The 17,543-nt window shown below is 43.0% G+C and overlaps 1 protein-coding gene across 3 annotated transcripts in view; it reads right to left on the bottom strand.

The window, feature by feature from the left end:
* The window catches only part of fgf12b (fibroblast growth factor 12b), a 29,607-nt gene extending 12,559 nt beyond the window's left edge, over positions 1-17,048 (bottom strand). Inside the window, exons 1-4 of one of the 3 annotated variants that reach the window (XM_060943309.1) lie at positions 5,001-5,236; positions 4,496-4,503; positions 1,780-1,799; positions 631-650 (exon numbers count right to left, since the gene is read on the bottom strand). In XM_060943309.1, coding sequence (XP_060799292.1) covers positions 631-650; positions 1,780-1,799; positions 4,496-4,503; positions 5,001-5,202 — 250 coding nt within the window. In that variant the 5' untranslated portion in view covers positions 5,203-5,236. Of the gene's footprint in view, positions 1-630; positions 651-1,779; positions 1,800-4,495; positions 4,504-5,000; positions 5,237-16,972 lie in introns of those variants that run through there. The other 2 variants (XM_060943310.1, XM_060943308.1) reach the window with 2 other exon arrangements.
* Between the last annotated feature and the right edge of the window lie 495 nt (positions 17,049-17,543).

The following is a 17,543-nucleotide window of genomic DNA, read 5'->3' as shown; positions in this document are numbered from 1 at the left end:
CGCCAAGTTAAAAATACTCCCGATTCTGTCCAATCAGAATCGCATGAGAAACACTGCTGACGTCAACGGAGTTCCAACCAATCAACGAACAGAATGACAGTCACGTCCGTAATGTAGGATTCACCCAGGCTGTCCGACATTTTTTTACAAGCAGTTATTCATCATGGCCACTAAACCCAATAACAAATGGCAAAAATATGAATGCAAATACCAGGTTGCATGGGAGAATGAATTTCCATGGATATGCAAATGTTCGACCAGCCAGACCAACGCATTTTGCAAGGTAAGACTACAAAGCGATTCATTTATCCCAATTATTCAATTGCGATTCAATTATCCCAATCTTATGGTGGGGTAAAAGCAGGTAAATTACATATTCTTCAAAACTACAATAGGTCATTCACACCCTTATATGTAAATTCTAAATCTCGTCTCATCTCATTATCTGTAGCCGCTTTATCCTGTTCTACAGGGTCGCAGGCGAGCTGGAGCCTATCCCAGCTGACTACGGGCGAAAGGCGGGGTACACCCTGGACAAGTCGCCAGGTCATCACAGGGCTGACACATAGACACAGACAACCATTCACACTCACATTCACACCTACGCTCAATTTAGAGTCACCAGGTAACCTAACCTGCATGTCTTTGGACTGTGGGGGAAACCGGAGCACCCGGAGGAAACCCACGCGGACACGGGGAGAACATGCAAACTCCGCACAGAAAGGCCCTCGCCGGCCACGGGGCTCGAACCCGGACCTTCTTGCTGTCCGTGCTGCCCCCCTTTTTGCAGTTGTGTTGCAGAAATTTGATTCTTAGTGCTATTTTGAATTTATGTTTGAAAGTTTTAAGTGAAATTATAAACATTCTTCTAAAGCATCACTTGTGTTATTTATTGGGCGGTGTAAGTGGTTAGCACGGTCGCCTCACAGCAAGAAGGTCCTGGGTTTAAGCCCAGCGGCCGGCGAGGGCCTTTCTGTGTGGAGTTTGCATGTTCTCCTCGTGTCTGCGTGGGTTTCCTCCGGGTGCTCCGGTTTCCCCCAAAAACATGCGGTTAGGTTAATATGGGACGGCCTTGGGCTGAGGTGCCCTTGAGCGAGGCACCGAACTCCCGACTGCTCCCCCGGCACTGTTAGCATGGCTGCCCACTGCTCTGGGTATGTGTGTGTGTTCACTGCTTCAGATGTGCTAAATGCAGAGAAGAAATTTCACAAGTGTGTGATAAATAAAGTTGTGCTTTCTTTTCTCTGTACGTATACAATATTCAGGCATGAGGGTTTTCAGCTAAAAATCTGATTTAAGACTTCCCTTTCATTGTTATTATATTCAAATTCAAGACAAGAGTATTATTTCAGATTTTTCACTCTGAGCTCTCTCGTGCCTGATACATGAATCCCATAACCTATAGTAATTAATAGAACAATATCAACAATTCAAAAACTCTTTAATTGTATTAGGGACATTCCACCGAATGGGTGCCATTTGCTTGTTGTACCACTCCCAAATTAAACTTAATTTGTTATATCTTAGATTAGATTAGATTCACTTTATTCATCCCACATCGGGGAAATTTACGTGTTACAGTAGCAAGAAAATGTCAAACAGATCTCATCTCATTATCTCTAGCCGCTTTATCCTTCTACAGGGTCGCAGGCAAGCTGGACTATGGGCGAAAGGCGGGGTACACCCTGGACAAGTCGCCAGGTCATCACAGGGCTGACACATAGACACAGACAACCATTCACACTCACACCTACGGTCAATTTAGAGTCACCAGTTAACCTAACCTGCATGTCTTTGGACTGTGGGGGAAACCGGAGCACCCGGAGGAAACCCACGCGGACACGGGGAGAACATGCAAACTCCGCACAGAAAGGCCCTCGCCGGCCCCGGGGCTCGAACCCAGGACCTTCTTGCTGTGAGGCGACAGCGCTAACCACTACACCACCGTGCCGCCCATGTCAAACAGATAACAAATAAAACTGAAATAAAAATTAGACAAACAAAGGATTAAATACAGATGGCTATTTGCATTATCTACCGTGAAAAAGTATAGAAAAATTGCCTGATTGAGAGGCTCGGAAAAATTGCACATTACAGGTAGACTCTGTATACACACACACACACACACACACTATATATATATATATATATATATATATATATATATATATATATATATATATATAAAAAAGTATGCATAAAAATAGTTTAGGGCCTATATTATTGCACATAATAATTGCATCGATGAGAGATGGCAGAGGTAGTAGTGGTGAAGTCGTGCAAATTAAACAACAAACAGGTTATTGGTGCTATGTTACAAGTTGTGGATGTTATACAGTCTGACAGCAGTAGGTATGAATGACCTGTGGTACCTCTCCTTCTTACACCATGGGTGTAGCAGTCTACGACTAAACGAGCTGCTTAAAGCCCCCACAGCCTCATGTAGGGGGTGAGAGGGGTTATCCATGATTGAGGTCAGCTTGGCTAACATCCTCCTCTCACCCACCACCTCAGTGGAGTCCAGAGGACAGTCCAAGACTGAGTCCAACAATCTTTTCAACACTGATTATAATAACACACATACTTATCTATTCAAAATGTGTATTGGTCAACCTCAGGCTACGTTACAAGATTTGGAAGTCAAAGATGGCTGCATTTTTTTCAGTCCTGTTACCAAAACTCTGAAAGTAACAGGACTGAGTTTTTAGCCTAGGATTAGCTAATACATGGAATTAAGCCACATGGCATCATCACTAATAACACGACCACATTTAGCACATTCTAGTGATTTACCAAAAATCTGTATTTTTAAAATAAACAAATATCATCTAAGAAATAATTTAAGTAACAGGACAGTATGTTGACATTGACCTAATCAGTCAAAGTTAAAACATGATCAAATATACAGAAAAGTAAATGAGAGAACTAACTTTGGGTTTTCCCATGGCCTTCAGAAGACACAACTGATGTAAGTTCCTGCTGAGCATGTCATTTATGGAATGTTCCAAATTTGTCAGATGGGGTAATATGTTTGGGTAACAGGACTGAGTGAAAACCCAGGCACATGACTAAAATGTGTATTTTAATGAAGATATTGTGGTTTTCTTATGAAAAAAAAAATATTTAAACCAGGATAGGATATGGAGTCACACAACAGTGCAAAAGAAATACTGTTTCTGAAGGATTTTAATCATAATATTTCATAGTTAAGTATAAAGTTAGAGTGCGGGGACAGGTAACACATGCTATTTTTCAGTGTTTTAGGTAGTTTTTATTAATCCTTACAATTATATATATATATATATATATATATATATATATATATATATATATAAAATCAAATCAAGTTTATTTGTACAGCGCTTTTAACAATAAACATTGTCGCAAAGCAGCTTTACAGAATTTGAACGACTTAAAACATGAGCTAATTTTATCCCTAATCTATCCCCAATGAGCAAGCCTGTGGCGAAATTTAATATATATATTAAATTTGAAATCAGATCAATGTACAGGACATTCTGCGTAATAAGGAAATGTATTTTAAAGTACATTTTTATGTGTATTTATACATAGAATTTTCTAGGGACGGGAATGGCACCGATTCGGTGGAATGGCTCACAAATCTCAAATGGTTTGCAATTAATTGGGATCCACTGTTTTTATCATTTCAACCGCGCATCAGACCCTCATCCAATTGAAAATGCCGTTCACGCACTTTCATACATGTCAACCCCTACGGATTTCCCGTATTCCCTACGGATTTTGGCATTTTAAAAATGGTACGGGCGTAGTGGTATTCAACTATGGATTTTTCTACATTTTCACCTTAAAATTATTTTGATTTATTGCCATCAAAAAAATCGTCATGAAATACGAAAATGCATGGGAGCCGCCATTTTCTACATTTAGAATTACTCAGCTGGTACTTCCGCTAGTACCAACAAGCCATTCCGAATGTCTGAGCATGCGCAATTGTGATTTTCCTGCACACCGAGCGGGAAATAACAGCACATGTAGCGTAACAGTAGACAGGTCAAGAGGTCAAGATGTCGGCCCCACCGAAGAAAAAACTCGAAACATCTAAAACTGGAGGTCGCTTTCTTCCCGAATGGACAGAAACATTCAATGGAATAATTATCGCTTCCAAAATGGGTGCTGAGTATGTCAACTGCACAATTTGTTGTAGAGACGTGAAAGTGTTTGCCTCTGGAATTTACGACGTGAGGGAACACATGAAATCTCAAATGCATGTGAAGAATGCAAACCAGAAAAAGAGACAGCCGTCAATTAATTTCTTCACGCAAAAGCCAACAAGGGCGGCACGGTGGTGTAGTGGTTAGCGCTGTCGCCTCACAGCAAGAAGGTCCGGGTTCGAGCCCCGTGGCCGGCGAGGGCCTTTCTGTGTGGAGTTTGCATGTTCTCCCCGTGTCCGCGTGGGTTTCCTCCGGGTGCTCCGGTTTCCCCCACAGTCCAAAGACATGCAGGTTAGGTTAACTGGTGACTCTAAATTGAGCGTAGGTGTGAATGTGAGTGTGAATGGTTGTCTGTGTCTATGTGTCAGCCCTGTGATGACCTGGCGACTTGTCCAGGGTGTACCCCGCCTTTCGCCCGTAGTCAGCTGGGATAGGCTCCAGCTTGCCTGCGACCCTGTAGAACAAGATAAAGCGGCTAGAGATAATGAGATGAGATGAGATGAGATATTACTATGGATTTGGTATGGAAATTATGGATTTCTTTACCAGGGAGTACAGCTGAGAGCCGTGAGGGGTTGACTTGTATGTTCTCCCCCAGGAGAATTTGGAAAAGTTGGCAACTCTGCTTTTGTCTTAGTGTGAGAATCCGTAGAGCAAAGCTGGAGTGTGTCTGTTGGCACACACTAAAGATGCTCTTAAAAGATGAAAACTGTGAATGCATCTGTCTCACACACACACACACACACACACACACACGAGTGTGTTTAGATGGAGCGCGTGCCCTCCCTTCCCCGTGCGTGCACTGACCTGGTTTCCGTGGCGCGGGCCGTTTCTTGCCGCCGCTGCAGAAGCGCACTTTGCTGAAGAGCCCGTAAAGCCGCCTGCCGCACAGCGCGCGCGCCTCTTTCCCGGGGCTCGAGCGGCGCGCGGAGGCGGCCCCGCGGTCGCTGCCGGTCTCGCGCGCCTGCCGTTTCTGCCTGATGAGCGAGCTCGCGATCGCCGCGGCCATGTATCGCTCGCGCACGGACAACGAGGCGACGGTGCACACAGGAGCGACCCCGGTCACGCGTGCATGCGCGCGGAGAGTGCATGGAGCTCCGGGGGAGCGCTCTGGATCATGGCACGAGAACCCACGCGCGCGCTCACGTGTTGATTAATAACGCCGGTCCGAGCAGCGCGAGACGGCTCATACAATCCCAGCGCGAGCTCTTCTGCACGGGTTTACAGCGCCAGCCCGGTGACCGAGTGCGCGTGCTGCTGCTGCTGCTCTCTCCCTCCCGCATGCATGTTGAGATAACGGCTCACATAGACTCAGCTAAACCTGGAGAAGCGGAGGGGTGAGAGACAGGAGGAGGGTGAGACAGGCAGGGAGGGTGTGTGTGTGTGTGTGTGTGTGTGTGTGTGTGTGAGAGAGAGAGAAACAGGAGATGTGCAAAGCTCAGACGAGAAACTGAACATCCAGCATCTTCAGCTGAAGGTAACAATCATGTGACACACACACACACACACTATGATGTCACCTGTTAACTCATATTAAGTAGAGTTCATGTTTATATGCACAGAATGGACCTTCATTCCATCTTCAAGCTCCAAATATCCAAACCCTGTTCACTACTTAGTGCACTATTCTACTGATCTAATGGCACTTTGACAATCTCATCTCATCTCATTATCTGTAGCCGCTTTATCCTGTTCTACAGGGTTGCGGGCAAGCTGGAGCCTATCCCAGCTGACTACGGGCGAAAGGCGGGGTACACCCTGGACAAGTCGCCAGGTCATCACAGGGCTGACACATAGACACAGACAACCATTCACACTCACATTCACACCTACGCTCAATTTAGAGTCACCAGTTAACCTAACCTGCATGTTTTTGGACTGTGGGGGAAACCGGAGCACCCGGAGGAAACCCACGCGGACACGGGGAGAACATGCAAATTCCGCACAGAAAGGCCCTCGCCGGCCACGGGGATCGAACCCGGAACCTTCTTGCTGTGAGGCAATAGCGCTAACCACTACATCACGGTGCCGCCCACTTTGACAATCGTGTCCAAAAATATTCTTTAGCTAGTTTTTAATGCCTCGATGCACCTAAACTGAGCACGCCGTGGCCTTTATGGGAGACACTCTGTGGTTTCGGACACTCCCAGACTGAAATAGTGAGTGTTTATGTGGCCTATATAGTGGATGCATGATTTGGGACACATCCCCATATCATACTCTGTTGCTGCTGTTGATCTATAACCTTTCACTTAACTTGCTAAACAGTCCTTGTCTGTGAGTTAGTCCCATTCCATTAAGCATGTAAGCGTGTAAGTGGTGAGGTGAAGGCGGCCTCTTTGTGTGTGTGTGTGTATGTGTGTGTGTGAGAGAGAGAGAGACTGTGTGTGTGTAACACAAAGTGCTGCAAGATCGTTTCTGTTCTGTCTTTATTAAAGAGGCCAGTCAGTGTGACCCACATACACTCATCAGAACACTGATTATCTCTCTCTCTCACACACACATACACCATTGTACGTAAAAGAAGCACTTGATGTGTGTTTACACCACCCCAGATCTACAGGATGGTCACCCCAGTCGCCACCCCACATTTTAAGACACAGCCTTCCAATCCATTTTCAGACAACCTCCCCCCCCCAAAAAAAAATGAAAAAAAAAATCAAGGGATGTCTCTGTTTTGGGTCATGCATAATGTAACACTTGACTTGATCTTGAGTTTGCATTGCAGACCTGTCACTGGAGGCGAGCGCGGATAGAAACAGCAGCCTCACAGCCAAACGCAACACCATCCTCATTCGAATACGCCGTGAGAACACGGTTGCTAGGCAACTAGGAAATATGGGCATGTCGTAAGTATGCTAATGAGTACGATTCAGGTAGCTGGTATGTAACTGTTACGTCTTCCATACTGACAGTTGGAGGACAGAACACTCCGGAACAGCCTGAGGACTTCACATTACAGCGTAACAAAGCACTGAAACTGGAGACTCCTTCCAGAAAACTTCACCATATCAACAATCGTGTAACATACGTCTTTTAAATGTGTTCGTCATTAGTCTTAGAAGTCTGTCTGAAGCATCGCTACACACGTCCCTGGGTAAGTGGTTACCAAAGAAACGATAACGTATTAGAATAAATTACATAATGTGTTGTCAGAGCTGCTGGTATGGGGAAATTATAAACACCTTCCGACCAATCAGAATCAAGTGTTTTGTTTTAACAGTGTTTTTTTTTCCCCCAGTGGAGAAAATTTGAAAAACTTAAAAGTTTATGAAAAACTTGCTCAAATCCTTATCAACTCTTAGACGCAGATACAGTGTGTGTGTGTGTGTGTGTGTGTGTGTGTGTGTGTGTGAGAGAGAGCGAGAGAGAGAGAGAGAAAATGATAGCACAGGGCAGATCAGCCCTGTCATTCCTCCTGACCGCTGATGGTGCAGATTGGAAATCGATCAGAAATCATCACACACACACACACACACACACACACACACACACACACACACACACACACACAATCAGTGGCTGTGGTATGAATTAATCTGGAGATCTGCCAGTAACCTTGCATACACACATTTGTGAGAAGACACTAAGTTGAATAGTGTGATACAGTACAAAGGGACAAAGATAGAGACATGAGGAATGATGGATGCAAAGAGAAACAGAGAATGTGTTGATTAGATGCAGCTGTGCTGCCATCTAGTGGACAGTACATAGACTATGTGTGTGTGTGTGTGTGTGTGTGTGTGTGTGTGTGTGTGTGTTGGGGGGGGGGGGGGGGGGGGTGCGGACCAAAGTAATTGAGACTCAACCCTGTACTGTGGTGTGGACCAAATGTCCCCACAAGGGTAGTTATATCTGACTAGCATCCGGATAGTTTTGACCTTGTGGGGACGTTTGGTCGGTCCCTATGAGGACATAAATGAGCTATGTTTTATGTCAATAATTATATCAATGGAAAATCCTCACAAGGATAGGAACACAAATGTATGTGTTACCCACACTAACACCAAAAACAGTTTATGCCCAGGCATTACTGGTTCTTTAATGCAGTGGTTCTCAAAGTGGGATGCGGAGACCTCTGTGGGTCTGTGAAGTATAGCCAGGGAGTTAGATTTTTTTTTTCATTGTTACACTGATGGGGCGGCATGGTGGTGTAGTGGTTAGCGCTGTCGCCTCACAGCAAGAAGGTCCGGGTTCGAGCCCTGTGGCCGGTGAGGACCTTTCTGTGTGGAGTTTGCATGTACTCCGGGTGCTCCGGTTTCCTCCACAGTCCAAAGACATGCAAGTTAGGTTAACTGGTGACTCTAAATTGACCGTAGGTGTGAATGTAAATGGTTGTCTGTGTCTATGTGTCAGCCCTGTGATGACCTGGCGACTTGTCCAGGGTGTACCCCGCCTTTCACCCGTAGTCAGTTGGGATAGGCTCCAGCTTGCCTGCGACCCTGCAGAACAGGATAAAGCGGCTACAGATAATGAGATGAGATGAATGTTACACTGATGGAAATCAGAACATCACAGTATCAAAGTTATTATATTTACAGGTCCAAACACCAAAGTGAACTCAGACCTAAGGTGTTCCATCAGTGGAAATTTCAGAAGTAAAAAGTTCTATAGATCCAGAAATATAAAATATAAAAAAAATATATAATAATTGTTAATAAAATAAATTTATACCGAGAGGTCCATGAAATTTATTTTACAAAGTCAAAGGGGTTCCTTGCTACAAAATGTTTGAGAATGAAGAACTTGTAACTTTACTTGGATGCTGCAACTTGTAACGTTATTTAGATACTGTAGATTTGAGGCTAAAAACATCTTCTGTAACCATAAAAGACCTTAATGATCAGCACCCTGATGTTCTGAACTTGCCCGTATGGATGAGCCCCACAAAAAGAACTCAGTCATACCTTGGACTATTCCAGCCTGTGGTTGACATGCCACGTAATGAAAGGTCAACATTTGCAAAGTCAGTACCACAAGTACCACAACACGTTAAGACCTTACTTGGAGAGTCCCAGGATTTTGTTAGTATGGATGTTGTTCTGCAAACTCTTTCCAAATGGAAGACCAGGGAACATGGTGAGAGTCATGTTCTTCAACTTTTCCACAACTCCTAATACCTTTGAGTCAAATCTGTTGGAGTTGAAGCTCACATTCATGCAGGTCAGAGGTTTGATGACCTGCCAGTTGGACTGCAGCATCACCTTAGGAAACTTAGAGTCTTTTGTTACACATCAAACCAAAGGAAGCTGCTTTTGAAGAGGACCAGAGGCCTTCGTGGTAAGTCCAGCATGCACGCATGACACCTAAGACTGAGATTTTCCAAATCCTCAAATCTTTTGGCCATAACTTGTACCTGTCCTTGTATTCTAGTTTCATTCATGCTCCAGGTCGTTTCCACTGTTTCGATTCTCTCTTCTCCGTCTTGAATCTTGGTATCTTGGCCACTGATTATCATTTTGGGAACACTTGGGATCTTAGTGTTGATCACCTTCATAACATTATGGATCATGCTCCATATGGCTTGAAGACCAATGATCCACAAGCAAGGATTTTGCTAATCATCTTAGCAATATCTTGATTAGGATACAGTGGTGCTTGAAAGTTTGTGAACCCTTTAGAATTTTCTATATTTCTGCATAAATATGACCTAAACCATCATCAGATTTTCATACAAGTCCTAAAAGTAGATAAAGAGAACCCAGTTAAAAATATGAGACAAAAATATTATACTTGGTCATTTATTTATTGAGGAAAATGATCCAATATTACATATCTGTCAGTGGCAAAAGTATGTGAACCTCTAGGATTAGCAGTTAATTTGAAGGTGGAATTAGAGTCAGGTGTTTTCAATCAATGGGATGACAATCAGGTGTGAGTGGGCACCCTGTTTTATTTAAAGAACAGGGATCTATCAAGGTCTGATCTTCACAACACGTTTGTGGAAGTGTATCATGGCACGAACAAAGGAGATTTCTGAGGACCTCAGAAAAAGCGTTGTTGATGCTCATCAGGCTGGAAAAGGTTACAAAACCATCTCTAAAGAGTTTGGACTCCACCAATCCACAGTCAGACAAATTGTGCACAAATGGAGGAAATTCAAGACCATTGTTACCCTCCCCAGGAGTGGTCGACCAACAAAGATCACTCCAAGAGCAAGGCGTGTAATAGTCGGCTAGGTCACAAAGGACCCCAGGGTAACTTCTAAGCAACTGAAGGCCTCTCTCACATTGGCTAATGTTAATGTTCATGAGTCCACCATCAGGAGAACACTGAACAACAACAGTGTGCATGACAGGGTTGCAAGGAGAAAGCTACTGCTCTCCAAAAAGAACATTGCTGCTCATCTGCAGTTTGCTAAAGATCATGTGGACAAGCCAGAATGCTATTGGAAAAATGTTTTGTGGACGGATGAGACCAAAATAGAACTTTTTGGTTTAAATGAGAAGCGTTATGTTTGGAGAAAGGAAAACACTACATTTCAGCATAAGAACCTTATCCCATCTGTGAAATATGGTGGTGGTAGTATCATGGTTTGGGCCTGTTTTGCTGCATCTGGGCCAGGACGGCTTGTCATCAGTGATGGACCAATGAATTCTGAATTATACCAGTGAATTCTAAAGGAAAATGTCAGGACATCTGTCCATGAACTGAATCTCAAGAGAAGGTGGGTCATGCAGCAAGACAACAACCCTAAGCACACAAGTCGTTCTACCAAAGAATGGTTAAAGAAGAATAAAGTTTATGTTTTGGAATGGCCAAGTTAAAGTCCTGCGCTTAATCCAATGGAAAACGTTGTGGAAGGACCTGAAGCGAGCAGTTCATGTAAGGAAACCCACCAACATCCCAGAGTTGAAGCTGTTCTGTATGGAAGAACGGGCTAAAATTCCTCCAAGCCGGTGTGCAGGACTGATCAACAGTTACCGCAAACGTTTAGTTGCAGTTATTGCTGCACAAGGGGGTCACACCAGATACTGAAAGCAAAGGTTCACATACTTTTGCTACTCACCGATATGTAATATTGGATCATTTTCCTTGGTAAATAAATGGCCAATTATAATATTTTTGTCTCATTTGTTTAACTGAGTTCTCTTTATCTACTTTTATGACTTGTGTGAAAATCTGATGATGTTTTAGGTCATATTTATGCAGAAATATAGAAAATTCTAAAGGGTTCACAAACTTTCAAGCACCACTGTATAGCACAGTATTAGCTCTCAGACCATCTACATTAGCCTTGGCTATAGCCAGATTTTTGGTGCTTCTCAATGTGAAGTTCACTGATTTGGAGAAAGACTTGTTAGCTCATCTGGCCGCAGGCCAGGCCAGATGAGCTTATGCAATCATGCGTCATCCGTTGTCTGCCCGTTGTCCGTCATCCATCCACAATTTACAAAAATTGCTACTCCTCCTACAGGATTGATCAGATTTCAATCAAACTCACACACAGTGTTTCCCAAGTGAGTGTGCATAAAATTTGTCAAGCTTGTGGTGCCACCTGTCATATTTACAATTTTATGGGCGTCTTGGCCAGTACGAGCTACAGTCTCATTAAGGCTATTTTTTTAGATTATTTCATTCTGTTGTTTGAGATTTGTTTTTACGCAATTGATAAAATTGTTATAAATACACAAACTACAAGAACGCCTGCTCACTTGACAGTGCTATCTTGGTCAAAGTACAGTGCCCTGCAAAAGTATTCATCCCCCTTGGTGCTTGTCCTGTTTTGTTACATTACAAGCTGGAATTAAAATGGGGGGGGGGGGGGGGGGGGGGGAAGCACTATTTGATTTACACAACATGCCTACCACTTTAAAGGTGCAAATTGTTTTTTTTTTTATTGTGGCACAAAATAATTAAGATGAAAAAAACAGAAATCTGGAGTGTGCATAGGTATTTCACCCCGCAAAGTCAATACTTTGTAGAGCCACCTTTTGCTGCAATTCTCTTGGGGTATGTCTCTATTAGCTTAGCACATCTAGCCAGTGGGGTTTTTGCCCATTCCTCAAGGCAAAACTGCTCCAACTCCTTCAAGTTAGATGGGTTGCATTGGTGTACAGCAATCTTCAAGTTATGCCACAGATTCTCAACTGGATTGTGGTCTGGGCTTTGACTAGGCATTCCAAGACATTTAAATGTTTCCCTTTAAACCAGTCCAGTGTAGCTTTAGCAGTATGTTTAGGGTCATTGTCCTGCTGGAACATGAACCTTCATCCCAGTCTCAAACCTCTGGCTGACTCAAACAGGTTTTCCTCCAGAATTGCCCTGTATTTAGTGCCATCCATCTTTCTTTCAGTCCTGATCAGCTTTCCTGTCCCTGCAGATGAAAAATATCCCCACAGCATGATGCTGCCACCACCATGCTTCACTGTAGGAATGGTGTTCTCAGGGTGTTGGGTTTGCGGCACACATGGTATTTCCCATGATGGCCAAAAAGATCAATTTTTGTCTCATTTGACCAGAGAATCTTTTTTCATGTATTTGGGGAGTCTGCCACATGCTGTTGGGCAAACTCCAAACGTGCTTTCTTTTCTTTTTCTTCTTGAAGCAATGGCTTTTTTCCTGGCCACTCTTCCATAAAACTCCACTCTGTGGAGTGTACGGCTTAAAATGGCCCAATGGAGAGATACTCCCATCTCCGCTATGGATCTTTGCAGCTCCTTCAGTCTTATCTTTGGTGTTTTTGTTGCATCTCTGATTAATGCTCTCCTTGCCCGGTCTGTGAGTTTTGGTGGGCGGCCTTCTCTTGTCAGGTTTGTAGTGGTGCCATATCCTTTCCATTTTGCTATAATGGATTTAATGGTGCTCCCTGGGATATTCAAAGTTTGGGATATTTTTTATAACCCAACCCTGATCTATACTTCTCCACAACTTTGTCTCTGACCTGTTTGGAGGCTCCTTGGTTTTCATATTGCTTGCTTAGTAGTGTTGCAGAGTCGGGGTCCTTCCAGAACAGGTTGATTTATACAGACATCATGTGACAGATCATGTGACACTTTGATTGCACACAGGTGGAACTTAATCAACTAATTATGTGACTTATGAAGTGAATTGGTTGGAGCAGCTCTTATTTAGGGGTTTCATACGAAAGGGGGTGAATACCTATGCACACTCCAGATTTCTGTTTCTTTCATCTTAATTATTGTTTGCATCACAAAATTTAAAAAAAAAAAATTACATCTTTAAAGTTGTAGGTATGTTGCGTAAATCAAATGGTCCTAACCCTCCAAAAATCCAGTTTAATTCCAGCTTGTAATGCAACAAAACAGGACAAACACCAAGGGGGATGAATACTTTTGCAAGACACTGTAGATTCTGGCAGGTGGGGCTTTATGGGCCTGAGCATGGATGGGAGGCAGGGTAAAATAGTAAACTCCACACAATGCACCTTATTGGATTATATTAAATGAGTCTATATAAGCACTAATACGTTAAAGGGATGGGACTGAAAAATACAATGTTATTCATTCGTTCAAATTCAGTAATTGGTCATTTTGGAGGGTCTGGTTCAGGGTCGTAGTGGATACAGAACCTATCCCAAGAATACTGTGGGGCAGTCAGGTACACACACACACACACACACACACACACATTCACATCTACGGGCAATTTAGCTGATCAATCGTTGATCGATCTGCTGGCATGTTTTCAGGAATCAGAAGGAAACTGGACAAAGACACACTTGGTTGAAGTTCAGGATCAAACTGGAAACCTGGTAGGAAGGTGTGTGTGTGAAGGCAAATATGGCCACATGGTGGCAGCAGAAATCCAGACATTTATTCATTTATATGAACCACAATCTGGCAGATGCTAACACACACACACACAGAAGCTAAGGTATGCCGCAGCTTCAGGCCTCCGAGGAGCCAAGGGTGCCATAAAAGCAGATTAGAGAGAGCAAGAGAGAGAGAGAAGAATGGTGTGAGAAAGAGGAGAATGAAAATGATATATTTATTAGTGTATTTTTATACCAGGATGAGTCTCGATTACTGCCAGCATCAGCAGCACACAGTTCCCTCTCTCTCACACACACATCTACTTGTACCCTACCCTCCGATTTGATCAGCAAGCCAAGCCATGCTACAAGTTAAAGCTAGTACCTCACACCTCACCTCATATTATTGCTCAAGTTGTAAAAATGATGTCCACTGCAGTGACATCAGATACATTCTTATGTCTAATCATAACAAATCACATGTAACCCTTACACTTTACATTTTAAAGCTACATCTCAAACTCTAATTAGTGCTCATACTGTTTTCTAACATCAGCCATTTTAAGACTCCATGCTCAATGCCATTTTTTTTTTTTTTTTCTGGGACAGCTAGGGAAATTTATGAATAATTAACAAGTCAGAGTGATTTCATCGTTTCACAGAGCATTCGGCAGAGGAAGCATGGACAGTAGGTCCAGTGAACATCTTAATCTAAGTGCAGTGATAATACACTTAACTTTCTAGACTCATCTCTCATCTCATTATCTGTAGCCGCTTTATCCTGTTCTACAGGGTCGCAGGCAAGCTGGAGCCTATCCCAGCTGACTACGGGCGAAAGGCGGGGTACACCCTGGACAAGTCGCCAGGTCATCACAGGGCTGACACATAGACACAGACAACCATTCACACTCACATTCACACCTACGGTCAATTTAGAGTCACCAGTTAACCTAACCTGCATGTCTTTGGACTGTGGGGGAAACCGGAGCACCCGGAGGAAACCCACGCGGACACGGGGAGAACATGCAAACTCCGCACAGAAAGGCCCTCGCCGGCCACGGGGCTCGAACCCAGAACCTTCTTGCTGTGAGGCGACAGCGCTAACCACTACACCACCGTGCCGCCACTTTCTAGACTATGGTGGTAAAATTAGAAGAATGATGGGCATGTGGTGTGGTGTGTAGTCTGTAACAATGTCCTCTATGAGATCTCATATAATATACTTAGCCATTGAGTATCCTGCTTTGGTCCACCTTTTTTATTGCAAGAAATATCGCAATAAAACTTACACAGGCCTGAAGAAATAAAGCTGTTGTTTATTGTTAGTGGTTTGCTCTAGTAGCCCAGACTAAACACTGCCTTTCTGACAAAAATATGCTTTCAAATGTTTAGCTGCTCCTCCATACAGCCCATATAGACCACACCCTGTGCACAGGACAGCAAACAAGACAGTTTGTCTGTCTGGAAACAGGATTGCGTAAAACCTCCCAACCTGATTTCCATGAAAGTTGGTGGAAGGGTGTAGCTTGGGCCAAGGAAGAATCCATTAAATTTTGGAGCAGATTCAAGTCACGAGATGGAGCCACGAATTTAGTTTCACTTTTGCTAATGTTCCAAGGTACAGCATTGGGCCTTGGTGGAAATCTACGCTCAACAATGCCATACGTCTTAAAATCCAGTAACATTTAGTTAAGACAAAACATAGCCAATGTAGAAATATGATGACTCCATATCCCTATCCAACATTATATGGGGGAAGCCATGGCCTAATGGTTAGCAAAGTAGCTTTGGGACCAAAAGGTTGCTGATTTGAGTCACTGGACCAACAGGAATGGTTGAAGTGCTCTTGAGCAAGGCACCTAACCCCCAACCGCCCCCCAGGCTGCTCTGGGTATGTTGTATGTTGCTCTGGATAAGAGCATCTGCCAAATGCCTGTAATGTAATTTATTACTAAGAGAAAATCTTCCAGGAAATCATACAGGCACTAAAGGATGCCATTTTGACTCTCTGTCCCTTTCTGAATTTTCTGGAAACCCAAAAACTAAAAAGAAAAAAAAAAGTTTGATAAAAATATTAACTATAAACAAGATTACCCTGATTTGCAAAACAGAGTCTTGGTATAATCATAGAAAATAGAAAGCTTGCCAGAAAGTTCCACAGCTGGATATCTGGTGGAGACCAATTATGAGGAATAAGTTCAGGAGTTGATTTCTGTTAATATTCTTATATTCTGATCGAGTTCTATTATGGCCTGTCTTCTTATTCCTGGGATTTGTTTTTCGTGCTTCCAGGTGGCACAGTGGTAGAGTTAAGATTTAAAAAAAAATTTAAAAATAGAAATATTTTGAGCACTATACAGATATACATAATAGCATTCCATTGCACCTCTACATCCTATGAAACCTCTTGAGAAATTTCCATATAGCCTACACAAAGCCAAAAGACACTTTTTTTTTTTTCAGGCTTTCTTGAGGACCACTTCTGAAAACACTAGTGAGTCCTTTCTTGCCTAAATCTGCACAAAGCCATAGGCTACTTGTCCTTGGGTAACTATAAGCTAATGCTAACTAGCATATTGGACATCTTCAGTCCAAGATGTCTCCCAGGACCTTATACTGTTTCACAGACCAAATTCACCCACATGGTTAACTACATTGCTGACACCAAGGTCACATGTTCGTCGCTTGTGTCAGATCGAAATGAACAGAAAATTTTTTGTTCATGTATGTTTACATGTGGTAAAGTGCTTAGCATTACAAGAAGGTTCTGTCATCATATGACTTAAATATGAAGTTGTTCTGATAAAAAAGTATCTGACAGATGATAAATACAAATGTAATCATAAATAGCTAGCTAACAGCTCTATGAAATAAGGTATTAAATACAACTGGATGATTAGCAGTATGTTCCGCGAGTGACTAAATAGCTAGCTAGTGATAGCTACAAACACTTCGTAATAAAATACTGAGTGAAAATGTGTATTAAATCTGCCTTCTTTTAGATACCATGGATTATACTGTTAAGTTAGTGCACAATAAGTGCGTGTGTGTGTGTGTATCTGACCAGATTCAGCCATGTCACTCTTCTTCTTCTTCGTGCCATCCTCTTCATCTTCTTCCTCTGTGTTGTCACCACGAGACAGAAGACGTCGGAACACACCAAGAAACCTTGTCATCCTCACACACACACACCACTGTTCTGAGTGTGTGTGTGTGTGTGTGTGTGTGTGTGTGTGTGTGTGTGTGTGTGTGTGTGTGTGTGTGTGTACAAGTCTTTGACTTGTCTGCAAGACGCACCAGTCTCCACTACTGTATATAGATCGTGTGTGTGTGTAACCGAGAAGATGTCTTGCGTTAGTGTAGCTATTATTAACGCTGTTTACATGGAAGAAATGCTGCACAAGGAAATTCCTGAGACTACTCAACACACACACACACACACACACACACACACACACACACACACTGTGAAGATGTGACTGACACTATCTCTGTCCAAACATGAAGCCTACCTATGCTGCCTCCTCCTGAATGGATCTCAGGCATGATAGTGAAATCAAAATCAAACTCTCAAGGATAAATTAGAATAAAATTACAATACCAATCAGAAAACTCAGTCAATGTTATATCCTGAT

The sequence above is a fragment of the Neoarius graeffei genome, chromosome 16 (assembly GCF_027579695.1).
Source record: "Neoarius graeffei isolate fNeoGra1 chromosome 16, fNeoGra1.pri, whole genome shotgun sequence".
Classification (NCBI taxonomy): Eukaryota; Metazoa; Chordata; class Actinopteri; order Siluriformes; family Ariidae; genus Neoarius; species Neoarius graeffei.
This window is presented reverse-complemented; position numbering and strand designations above follow the sequence as displayed.